This window comes from Apaloderma vittatum, unplaced genomic scaffold, assembly GCF_000703405.1.
Source record: "Apaloderma vittatum isolate BGI_N311 unplaced genomic scaffold, ASM70340v1 scaffold11319, whole genome shotgun sequence".
Lineage (NCBI taxonomy): Eukaryota > Metazoa > Chordata > Aves > Trogoniformes > Trogonidae > Apaloderma > Apaloderma vittatum.
This window is the reverse complement of record NW_009737019.1, coordinates 108,803-121,358: the sequence shown is the minus strand read 5'-3', so window position 1 is coordinate 121,358 and position 12,556 is coordinate 108,803. Positions and strand designations below refer to the sequence as shown.

Sequence of the window (12,556 nt, the reverse complement as noted above, 5' to 3'; positions counted from 1 at the left end):
ATCTGACTCCTGGCAGTGTAGTTGCAGACCTCAGTCTGTCTGAACTCAGAAAAAGTATTTGCTCTGCAGCTTATTGACTAGGACATGTGGGCTGTCTGCACTATCTGCATTTGGAAGTTCTATTTCAGACTAGCTCTAGCTTGGACCCCTGGACTAAATGCCCATTATTATTTGGAGCACTTTCAAGTTTGTGCCCCTGGTTCAGCTTTATACCAAGAGGCTCTCACTGGTGTGATTCAAGGCTGCTCTGTGTTGCAGACTGTAATAGAGTAAATTGCAAACTAAAATGGGGGCAATTAGGAGATTTACTTCAAGGGTACGTTCCTGATCTGAATAAAAACACTTTGTACTGTGCCCCTCCTCAACCTTGTGTGTATGTTCCAAATAAGACAATAGTTTTCCTGTAAAAGCCACTTTCTTTAGTGCCTGAAGGAAATAATTGTTTCCTTTCAGTGCCGTGATGTGTGTTGTTGACTATCTACCAGGACACTATCTTTATGTGAAAGTAATTATTGTGAGTGTAACATCTGGAAAGATGACAAGCCCAGAAATGTATTGAAAATTAGCAAAGGGCTCTTTGTTGTAGGGCTGCTGCTTCATTTTCAGAAACATTGTAATCAGGCTCTTCTGTAATGATACCTCTCTGAAATACCTGGCGTGCTTGGTTTCCAGATATCTGGAGAAACAGAAATGGATGTCTAAAGTAGGAAAAACAACTTCATGCAAAAAATCTCATATTTCTGTATTACCACAGGATGAAGTGAACAGAATATAGATCAGTGTTGCTTTCTGTAATAAAGCAATATTCTTTCATTATTGTTGTGAGGGGTACAACAAAAAATACACCTTTTCTCAGCTATGTAGGTTACCACTGCATCCGTCAGATCTAGGGCTCACAAGAGTGGCTGGTACTGCTTTTAAAGCAACTGAGCTAAGGTCTGCAATGGGACAGTCTTTTCTTGCATAACATCTGTGTATTGAAAAATAGCCTTAATGAAGATGATAATTTTCTTCCTTGCAGATGTAGTAGGAAATTTAGCAACAACCATGAAACACTTTGTCATGAATTAAAATCATACCTAAATTTGTAGCTGAATTATTATTATTGTTTTAGACTGGCTGGTCAAAACCAAAAGAACAGCACAAGAAGTAATTTCAAAAGAACTAAAAAGAGATAAAATTTAAAATTATTTTCAGGCTCTGTATTTTTTGTCCATTCATCTAAGCCAGGTGAAATGAATGAAGTCACCTGCTTTCTGTGGAAATAGTCTCACTCTATTGAGGTTGCTGGTAAACTTACCTACTAAATTCTTACAAAACTACCAGGTTACAGTGTAAGAGTAGAATTCTCCAGCACTGGCTGCCACACAAGTATGATGACCCAGCATAGTAGTAGCTGAAGAAAATGACCTGAGGCAAAACCAAGCCTAGATATACTTAAGGATTTATATAAAAGTTTATAAAAGCTAGCAAACCCTGACACAAGAGAGAAGCCAGTCTAAAGTTTGTCAGGTAGGCTTCTTTGGCCATCATGGTTCAGAACTCTTTCAGGCTAGCTGCAAATGTCCAGACAACTTCTCTGTTACCTCAGCAAAACCCAGAATTGCATGTAGTTGTTCCACTAAGTCTCAAGCGTGATGTCACTTCCACAAATCATCTGTCAGTAAAAAACCAGTTCTGACTCATGACATTGTGTGGATAAAGCTTCACTGCTAATTATCATGGATTAGGGCTGGGCCGGCCACTAAGACAGACAGACGCTTTCTAACCCCCTCTTCCCCCCCGCTAAATGGGAAGGAAAAGGGAATGAGGCAGAGAGACTTTTGGGTTAGAGAATTAAAAAAACTAGAACAGCTTTAATGAAACAATAATAGAAATAATAGCGCAATGATAAAAGTAAAGAACTATATACAACTATAGATAATAGCCCAATATCAAACCTGACTCCCTCCCCTGGTATCAATCCCCACTGATGCTGCAGAGCAGGAGGCACTGGGGAAGCCCCAGGCTCAGCGGAGCCTCCTCAAAAGCAGGAGGTCAGATGGAGTCCTCCCTGGACACCGGCCATTGCAGAAAAGGGCAAAGAGGAAGGGGGGCCAAAACTCTCGTGATCACTCAATTTATACAAAATATGACATGTATGGCATGGAATACTCTCGTTGGTCACCTGTCCTGTCTGTTACTCCCTGGAGGTGCAACCTTTTACTTCCTTGTGACCCCTCTTACTACCCAGCACCCCCAGTGTGGCACACAAGAGCCAGCAGTGGCCTTGGTCACTGTAGGAATAACTAAAAGCAAGAGCCTTTCTGCATCCCAGTCCCAGGCAGTAACTGTAAACATCAGGTGTTATCACAGCCAGTAGCACACACTGTCTGCAAAAACATGCTGCTGACTTCAGAAAGTGCAGCCTCTTAGAAGAGACTGAGCTGAAAAGTAAAAATCAGTAAACAGGACTGGGTTTTTAGCTAAACCCGGGACACTAATAGAGCCAGGAATTTTAATCTGACACACATTGATCCAAACAGAGCAGGGCTAAGGGAAAGGCAAGTCCTCCTAGATAAATATTTTGTTTTTCCTGGAACTGAGCAAGCACAGTGGTAAGGCGCTGTGAATTCTCACAGTTAAGCGTTTGTTCAGCGCGTTACACAGGACCCCTGACAAGATGCATATTCCTCAGCAGAGGCTGAGTGCATCTATTTATTCACTGTTTCTTCTCCAGGCAATTTTGTTTCCTCTATTCATGTTATTGAAAAGAGAAATGGGACTGAATTTCCTTTGTGTAGCAGCACTGGAGTCAGTCAGATTACACCCACATCGGATCAGAATCAGATCCATAATTTTTTCCTGTTAAACAGTCGCCCACTCACCTGGCATTTGGAATTACACACTGAGGAAATTAGTGGTCTAGCCATGCTGAATTGTTTGACTATGAACCAGGCTTGGTGACCTGCATAGACAAAGAGTACAAATCAACTAGCCAGGAGTCTTCTAAAGATCCAAACTGTAACAAATTGAACAGGAGGAGTTATAAATTACCATAGGATATTTACAGCCTTGTTAACTGAATTAAGCTAACAAGCGTCATTTTCTGGACAGAACACATAAAAGATAACTGTTTTAAAAATCTGTGTAGCAATATATGTAACCAGAGAGGAAAAGGAATTTCCTGTGAAATCTGTAGTAGACCCTCAGTTACACGCAGAATTCTAGAACTAAAATTTACCCGAGGACACTTAAGTAGTTTTATGTGATAGAAAGTTCCACAGCCACAAGGTACATGGGAAAAAAGAGCCAGGTTTTGTCTAAGGTTTCCTGGTGGGTTGATGGAATCTCAGAATTCACAAAGAAATCTCAAGTTAAGGAGCTGATTTATAACTTAAACAAGACAATTTAGTACTAGAGTATGTGCCAAAGTAAATGAATAAAGACTTGCATTTGGCCTCACCATGTTAAATTAGGCTAGTAACCAGCCTCATAAATTACAAAAGTATTATTAATTTTTAAATGTTTAATGTTTAATTTGATTGCATTTGGTGCACATTGGTCCAGAGGACACATTCCAATCTAATTAAATTCACTGAGAAAAAGGGCTGTTAAAGAAATCCTAAATCCCAATGTCTTTGCTGAAAGACAATTCCCAGTGAAATTGATAAGAGCTTTTACTGATTATTATTTGCGTGTTAAAATTTAGTTGAGTAACTTCACTGGAATGAATTTCTTCAATGTGATCAACCGTTTTATTCAAAATGGGGTATTTTGTTAGATCTCCTATATGTCATTATCAGTTAATGATAGAAGTCCTTACAAACATAATTGTAAAACAATGTGAAGAAAACCCAAACAAAAGCCAGTGTGTTGGTAGTTGTGGTACTCTGGTTTAGCCTGGAAAGCAAATTTATAATCCTACTTGCAGGATATGTCATAAAACATAAAAATATAAGTGCCCCATTTATTTTTTTCCCAGTTATAAATTATTTTGATTTTATCTTGTGAGATTTATGTGAATGATTACAATACTTTACATTTTTAAAAAATTTAAAAGATATGTATGTCTCTTCAATAATGAGAGTTCTCCAGATTTCTCACCAGTTGATATTGGAGAGCTGTACGGGAGAAGTCAGTATCTTCAATTTCTATTTATAGAGGATGAGACCATCTCAGGGTGAGATGTGAAACAAGCTTATCATGTTCATAGGATGGGTCTATGTGTCTGTTCTCTGTGAAAGTATTTTCTGTTGCTGTGCAGCAGGTAACAGGTTATTTTCACTACAGGGATTTCCATCTTTTCAAAAGGTGAGGGGGGGCATGTTTTTTTGGTTGTTTGGTTTTATTGTTTTTTTTAATATTGCATTAATAGTAATACAGGTGTTTGAAAGAGCAACAAACCTGTCTGTTAATTTTATTTTTAAAATCAGCCATGTTTTTAAATAATCGTATTTCTTTCATGGATTTACATAGACCTTGGCAGGCTTAACTATAGGATTCTGGCTGTGCATACAGAACTTAGCTGAGAGTGATGAGACCAAGTGTAGAAGAAAGGTATACTGGAAAATGAGCTGACATGCCCAGTTGTAAACATCTTTCTGGGATCATTTGCTGTGTTCAGAGAGGTGCAACTGGGCATAGGATAGTGATGGGAAAGCCAAATGGGTTCTTTCATTTCTTTGTCCTGCAGGTGGAAGAATGAACAAAATTAAATGGATTTTGACGTGGCCGTTGATATTAGTGCTCTTTTGCACCATTCCCAACTGCAGCAAACCACGGTGGGAGAAGTGGTTTATGGTCACATTCGTCTTTTCCACTCTGTGGATCGCCTTGTTCTCCTACTTCATGGTGTGGATGGTAAGTGTCTGTAGCATCTGACTTCCCATAGTGAGTGAAATGTGCATCTCAAAATAGATAATAGATCTTTTGTGTGTTTGTTAAAGAAAGGCATGTAATTGCAGACCAGTCTCTTCAGCTCGTACTCTAATTAATATAATTGTAGCTTTCTGCCACTCCTTTCTGCACAGGTAACTGGGCCTTTACTGTATAGGGCCCAATAGAGTACAGAAAGGTGCCAGCTTGATTTTTGAGAGAATGTGGATATTCACATCCTACTGGTGAAAGGGAGTTTAAATTAATATGTTAAACTCTCGGAAGCTGAGACGCCTTTAGAAATTTGGCTACAGGGTCTGATAATGAAACATATATAAAAAGCAGATTGATGGCACAATTTGAGAGCTAAGAAGTGGTGTAAAGCACTTCAAGTTGACTGGAATAATGCAAGAAAATCCTTCTTCATGAGGAGTATTGTGATCTGTGAGAAGCAATATATCAGGTGTAGATCTGTAAATTGTTGTTGATTCAGGAGGATGCTTACTTGAAGGTTTGGATAAGTTGCTAGTGGGTTTTTTTCTTACCTTCTTTCACTTTCTCAAGTTGATGTTTTGTCTCAGAAAAGAGTAGGATAGTTCAAATAGTTTCTGTGATGGAAGAATTAGCCATACTTTTGAGGTATAGAAAGTTACCTGTTTCTTCACTAAAAGATGGAAAATCAAAAGGTTGTATGTACCTATAACTGGAAAATTGGTAAGATGCGCTGCTGAAGAATTCGTATGTCCATTTTTACTTTTAAAGGAAAATACAGTGAAGAAACCTTCAGCTGGTTTCATACTGGAATATATACATATTCTCACATATATACACTCATAGTCATACATATATATATGTGTGTGTGTATATATGTATGCACACACTCGTCTAGTCCTGCATGTGGAAGGATTTTTGTTCATGAGCTTTTTACCTGCAAAATCTTTTTTGGGTGGAGAACATCTCTACCTTCCTTAAATATGTTTGGCATTTCTGAACGGCTTTTTATTTATGTTTCCTTTCACAATTGTGTTTTCCGTATGCTTTTTCCAACTTAATCAGTAAGTTTTGCATTGTAAAGTAATCCCATTTTCTCTTAACATAGACTGTGTTGGAGAAATTCTTGTGCCAGTCCCTCATTCTGCCTGGCATAATGGTGCCAAAGCTACACATTTGTTTCGCACCATATGTCCTTTGCAAGGCCACGCTCTACACCTTGGTTCCATTTGTAGATATCCCCTTCACAACGGAGAGAGGTACTCACCAAGGTTACAGCACAGCTTATTTTAAGAGGCAGCCAGACCTTAATATCCCCTTACCACCTGCAGCAGGAGAATCATGCTCACTTCTATTTCTGAGTCACAGCTTGCCCCTGAGAATAAGGTTTTTGGGTGGGTTCCTGAAATAAACATTTTCTTTGGAGAACAGTCCAGTTTTCCTCATGTAAAAGACTGGCAACTATTTCAAGAAAACAGCGCAGAGCCTTGAAGACTTCCACCCTTAGCAATCTCAGCAGGGAAGCAGCTGCCTGTCCCTGATTCAGTCTTGTCACTCTCACAAGGCTCTTTCCTTTTCAGCTGCCTGTTCAGCCTTTTTGCTTGATGCTTTTTCAGCCTGTTCCAGCTAAATACAGTTCCCTGGCTTTTCTAAGAGCTTTACTACAAGCTTCAGCCATTCCTTAAGCTCTCTTAAAGCTGCATCTGGACTATCAGGGGACAATATAACCAGCCTTGCTCACTTTGGGATTATATCAGAAGTCATGCAAGAAACTGCCACCTTCTTCATGTGCTGAAATAAAACAAGTTTTTTATATCTCTGCCCCTATATTACAATATAAATTGGTTGCAGTCCTTCTGAGAATAGAACCAGTAAGAATCTTGCCATTCTTGGGAATAAATAAAGCCCACAGGTTGGATTATGTCTGTGTTCCTTCTTAAAAGATCAGTATGTCCTCTTAGAATTACAGAAAATTGAGCTTTTTGTTTGCCCATAAAATGTTGAGTAATATGACCCACAGTAATTCTCCTTTTCACAGGGTTGGTTTTAGGCTGAACTCTGCAATTATTTAGCTTGCAGAAATAGATAAGTATCCCAAGTCTAATCCTCTTCTGGTCCACACCAGAAATCAAAGTTAAGAGTGTGCCACAACTGTATTGGAATGAGGAGACTTTTCATATTTGATAGGTTAATCTATTTTCCTCACTGTTCAGGTGACCGTGATTGGATACACCCTTGGGATACCAGATGTGATCATGGGCATTACTTTCCTAGCTGCGGGAACAAGCGTCCCAGACTGCATGGCCAGCTTAATAGTAGCAAGACAAGGTACTATGCTGAAGCATAACTGCAATCTTACGTACATTCTGTGATCTGCTTTCTCTGTACACATAAATTCTCAAAGAATTTTTTTTCTTTTGTTTTTTTTTTACTGTTTCAGAGCTTCATTAGAAGCCAAAACACTTTGCTAATTATCGTGAACCAAAAAAAAATAATCCCTGTCCTGTTATCTTTTGCTTATTGGGACCAGGCACACCCTAGCATTCTAGAAGGTCATTCAATACTCATATATCCCATGCATGGTATATAACAGTCAGGATAAAAAGATAAAATTAGTAGACAAAGCTGGAATATCATCTACTAAAAAGCTGCATTGAAGAATACATGCTGACCAGCACTTGTCCGTGTAAGAATTGTACTGATTTCTAGAAGACCTCTTGAACCCAGGGAAATGAGGTTTAAGAGGATCTGGCAGAAGTGATGTTGCTCCAGACATACTTCCCGTCCAAATGCACAGATCTCTTTCCCACTGGGACATATGACTAGCCACACTGGAAGGAGGTTTAGATGAATGTCAGCCATGTCCTCCTCAGCTTTCCAACTGAAACTGTCAAAGGCTTTAAGTTTTGATTAAGGTTCTTTCCTTTTCCTTTTGTTATCCGAGAAACACCTATAGTCACATCTCTTCCTGTTGTTGAAAAACATTAAACTTGACAGTGTGATCTCCAGTACTGCAGTAGAATAAGGAAAAGGTCCTAATTGTATTCTTTCCCACTCTTCCAATTCCCATAGCTTTTGTTTTTTTTCCAGCTAATGAGATCTCCAGCACACATTATTGGGCAAACAAGGGTCTTGAAGTGATAAATTTAAGTACTCAGAAGACCCACCTTTGTAGTTTGAGCTAGTGCTGTTACATGTGACTTGATTGAAAAGAATTATATGGTTAAAACACTTAATTTTCCAAGTTGTATTATTTGTTTTGTGCAGGAAAATTGCACAAAAAGCAGTGCAAAAGAATTATTCAGGATTCTTATGGAACCACCTACCTACTAAACCTGTTTTCCATGTGTAGTACTAAAGTGAGTTTTGCAGAAGAAGGAAAACAAGTTACATTTTTATATGAACAGACTGCTTCTATAAATTATTTTTTCTTTAGTATTAGGCAAAACTACTGTAGAGGTTGTTTCCTCTGAAAGTGAAGGTAAGCAGTAGCTTGACAAAAAGCAGCCCCATTCTCTCAAAGACAATACAGGCAATTTGTGCTACTTAGATTCAAGACAGATGTGTGCTGACAGATTGCAGACAAATATCTAAAAAGTAGAGATGGACACTGCCATAATATGGATCCAAAGCATAACTTTTCTCTCAGCTGCTTCCTGCAAGAGGATGCTACTGGTGTGGTAGTGTCTGCCTCCACTCTGTGCATTCTCAAAGTATTTGCGGGACATGTCCTGTTTATATCAGAGTTCCTCTTCCTTTCCAGTATTCACTTGGGGGAAGTGATTCAATAGTTAGGCCAGTGCCTAAGGGAAATTAGTAGGGGCGGAGAAGAATTCTGCCTTCCTCACATCCATTGACGCTGGTTGTAGAATGAGATGCCAGCCAGTGATGAACATTAGGAGCAGATTTCGAGCAATGCCTAGGGACTTCACCAACATACATTCTTTTCGTTCTTTCCTTTAGCATTTTATTGTGTCTGGAGTGAAATTATTGCTGATCGAGCCCCACAAAAGTGATTAGTATCTTTGACTACCATTTGGTTGGGTTCTTTTCAGGATCACTTTTCATCATTCACATGAGATAAAGGCCACATACTAAATCCAGGGCATAATCTCCAAGTTCCCTGTGGCTGCAGACTACCTAGAACAAGACTTGGTTTTTTAATTGGCTTTGATCTCATACGCTGAATGGATACCACGCACCCACTTAAAGCCTCTCGACGGCACGAGGAGGATGTAGCTGCGAGTGAGACATTTTTGCACACTTCTTTCAGAAATGCAAAGATTATGGAAATTGTCTCATTAACTCAGATACTCTGGCCAGTCCAAGGGGGCTTGGATCAATGCAATCATTCCCCTTTAGTTTCCTCTAGTACATGGTCTTATACTTCGTTTTTACCCAAGAGTTCTTGTTTGTTTTTGTCTCTCTGCAGGCCTTGGCGACATGGCAGTATCCAACACAGTAGGGAGCAATGTCTTTGACATTCTGGTGGGCCTTGGTGTTCCTTGGGGTTTGCAAACCATGGCCATTGACTATGGGTCAACTGTATGTATACTTGGCAAATCTTTAATTTATTCTTTTTGTTTATTAAAAAATAATACCCTAAAAAGAAAGCATGCAAGTAAAATGAAAAAAAAACACACAAAAAAACACAGAAAAACCCACCTTGCTGAGCATGTTATTAGTTGCTAAATAAGTGTTCTTTCTTTGCCAAGGAACCAGGAGTTAAGGAAGGAATTCTCCTTCCACAAGCTGCAATTTATTCCCAGCTTGTCGACTGGAGTACAGTATACTGTGTAGCAGAAAAAGAATGCCATGGGTATCTGTTTATGGCTCAGTCATTTTCTCATTGCACAGCTTCCAGCACACCTATCTGCCTCCCTGTACCTTAGTATTTTTGTCTTTTAAGAAAAGAATAACAGCATATCTCTCACTCCTGAGGATCTTTTAGAATTAAGTCCATTATAAATGTTGATTCTTTGCTTGCTTTCTTGCTTGCTTTCTTGCTTGCTTTCTTTCTTTCTTTCTTTCTTTTTTATGGAAGTGGGATTACCTATACATTTGTTTTAATTCTTTAATCTTCCCATTCTTCATTATAATATGTCATGGATTTGCATAGTTTAAAATGTGTAAGTCAGTCACTATTGAAAATAACAAGTGGACCATAAATCAGTAAATTGATTTCTGATCTGCAAACCACAGTTACTGTATGCTGAGCATTTTAAATGTCTCTTATCTGCTTAATTCCCACAGGTTAGGATAAACAGCAAAGGACTGGTCTATTCAGTTGGACTTTTGCTCGGATCAGTGGCACTTACTGTAAGTATTTGAGTATCTCCAAGCATTCCATTTACAAAATACTTGTTAAGTATTTACATGTTATAAAAGGACAAAATGGAAATATTTATTAGCCCCAAAGCTTCGATTCTTGCAAAGTGTCATTCTTCTAGCAATACCATGAGTTGAAGCATTACCATTGTCCTCAGTGAGGACTGAAATCTGACATTTGGTGCAAGAGATGCTGGATGTGTGTGGGTCCCACTGATTTCAGTGGCAGGGTTGAAATTGTGGGATCCAGGAATACTTCTGTGCTCCTGTGTCCAGCTGTGCACCCCAGGCCTGTCTCTACTTTGTCTTGGGACAAAACCCAGTTATGCTTCATCATGCTTTGCCCTTGTCTCTATTTCCAAAACCAGCCTGGACTAATCAAGTACTGCAGCCCAAATTCTTAATGACTAGTGTGTGAAGACTCTGAACCTCAGGATGCTGAATAGACATGCTGAGTATCTTTCAGCATAAGACACTTACCCTTGTAACACATGACTTGTTAAGGTGAAGCAATAATTCTGTTTCAAAAGTCAATTTTGCTGGTACTTAAGGTCTGATCCTGCTGACTCCCAGGGAACCCTCTATGGGAAGAATCAAATCCCAAAGGTATAAAAATATGCACTTGTACTAATGTTTTCCACCGATTGCCTGTGGATGGTCTGTAGAGGCTCTGTAGAGGAGTGGATCTTCACTGCAGATTTCACACTGTTGCATGACTAGGTCGTACAAAACCCCACACCACCTGTGCATGACCAAAGTGGTGGAATGACCTGGGCTGTTCACTTTGTGACTAACTTCCTAATGCATCTGATATATAAGCTGTGGGAGCCTGCTCTGTTCTTTTCTTAGCCCCAGTTCTGCCATACTGCACAGTGCCTGCGAAATAACAAAGATGTTTTGTAGGCATTTGTATCTGATATTGCTGCATGCATGTTGGTAATCAGCACTTTGGGAAAATGTGGAAGGATTATGCAGATGTGCTTCTCTGCTAGCTGTTCATGCTTTTCTGAAAAGACTCTTTTCATAGGAGAAGCCATATCCTCTGAGTTCAAAGCATCTGTTATTGTCTCATTTTTTCTGCTGCATACTCTGATTTGCACAGACCTTCCCAGAAAAACTCAGCAGAGAGTTTAGAGCAAAACAAATAATAATCGAGGCGCTCAACACTATTGAAAGTAAATGTCTTCGTGAGGATTTCTTTGCTTTGCTACACGTAGTTCTGGAGCTGAGCAAAACATCAAAGGCACCTCCTCTGAAGCTGTTGAAAGAATGAACATTATTAGGTGCTGGTGTGCTACTGGGAGTTACATAAAGGATCTGTAGGGGAACACTGGAGGGAGAGGCATTCGTGCAGTTCAGTGCACTCCTTTAGTTCATACTGAATCAGTGAAGGAGTGCTGCCTGGTTGGAAGGTGCCCCTTGTACTGAAAACGCACCACAGACTGGAACTGAGCATCTAGGGGCCTGTTTCTCACTTGTGTAAAGAACTTAAAGTGGGTTCTTTTAAGATTTTGTAAAAGGATCTTAGGACAACTGAGAGTCAGGCCAGAGTTTGAGTTCTTAGTTTAGGCTTCATATGTTGCTTTTTTCATCTATAAAATACTGAGAATAAATTTTTATCTTTCTTCAGGATCTCAAATTCAAAAGACTTCAATTTTTAGCTTATAACGCGTGTTCCGAAAGTCTCCTCTGGGGCTTAATTAACTAACACTTTGTTTGCTTGCAGGTGTTTGGAATCCATGCAAATAAGTGGAAACTTGACAGGAAATTAGGCATCTACGTGTTGTTTCTTTATGCTGTTTTCCTGTGTTTCTCTATATTGATAGAGTTTAATGTCTTCACCTTTGTCAACTTCCCTATGTGCCGAGAAGAACTTTAAGCCACAACAAGGAGAGAGACTGAAATTCTTCTGATTTCATGTGCTGTAAATGCGAGGAGGCATTTAATTTCTCTACCTTCTTTCCATCAGTAATTTGAGTGTTGTTCCTGCTTCATCAGCTAACAAGCACTTCTACCTGTGTGGAAGGAAAGCATAACTTTCTTTTAACATGCTAGCTTGAAGCAACCAAAGCATTTTCCTTCTCTTTGGATACTGCTGCTCAGTTGTAAGGCTGTGTGGAACTTACGCAGAACTCTAAAATGACCCATTGCTGGGACAATCAGCCACCACCACCAAGGTTAGCAAGAGAATGAGAGAAAAATCTTTATAATTCATTTGGTTTTGACATTTACTTTCCGCTGAAGAATAAGAGGCAAGTTCAGAACTTTTCTTGGCTCGGTCAAAATATCTCAACTACAGGACCAGAAAGTTCAAGGCATATACTATGGCATGCACTGTTGAAGACATCATTTCCCCCTTCAAGTGCTCTGCTTATAGAGG

At 39.4% G+C, this 12,556-nt stretch overlaps 1 protein-coding gene across 1 annotated transcript in view; it reads left to right on the top strand.

Moving 5' to 3' along the window:
- SLC24A4 (solute carrier family 24 (sodium/potassium/calcium exchanger), member 4) overlaps positions 1-12,278 on the top strand; it is a gene marked incomplete at its 5' end in the record, with an annotated part of 83,271 nt that extends 70,993 nt beyond the window's left edge. The window contains 5 exons of the mRNA XM_009877202.1: positions 4,676-4,842; positions 7,062-7,176; positions 9,281-9,393; positions 10,102-10,167; positions 11,903-12,278. Of these exons, the coding sequence (XP_009875504.1) occupies positions 4,676-4,842; positions 7,062-7,176; positions 9,281-9,393; positions 10,102-10,167; positions 11,903-12,055 (614 nt within the window). The remainder of the gene's footprint in view (positions 1-4,675; positions 4,843-7,061; positions 7,177-9,280; positions 9,394-10,101; positions 10,168-11,902) is intronic.
- Positions 12,279-12,556: the final 278 nt, after the last annotated feature.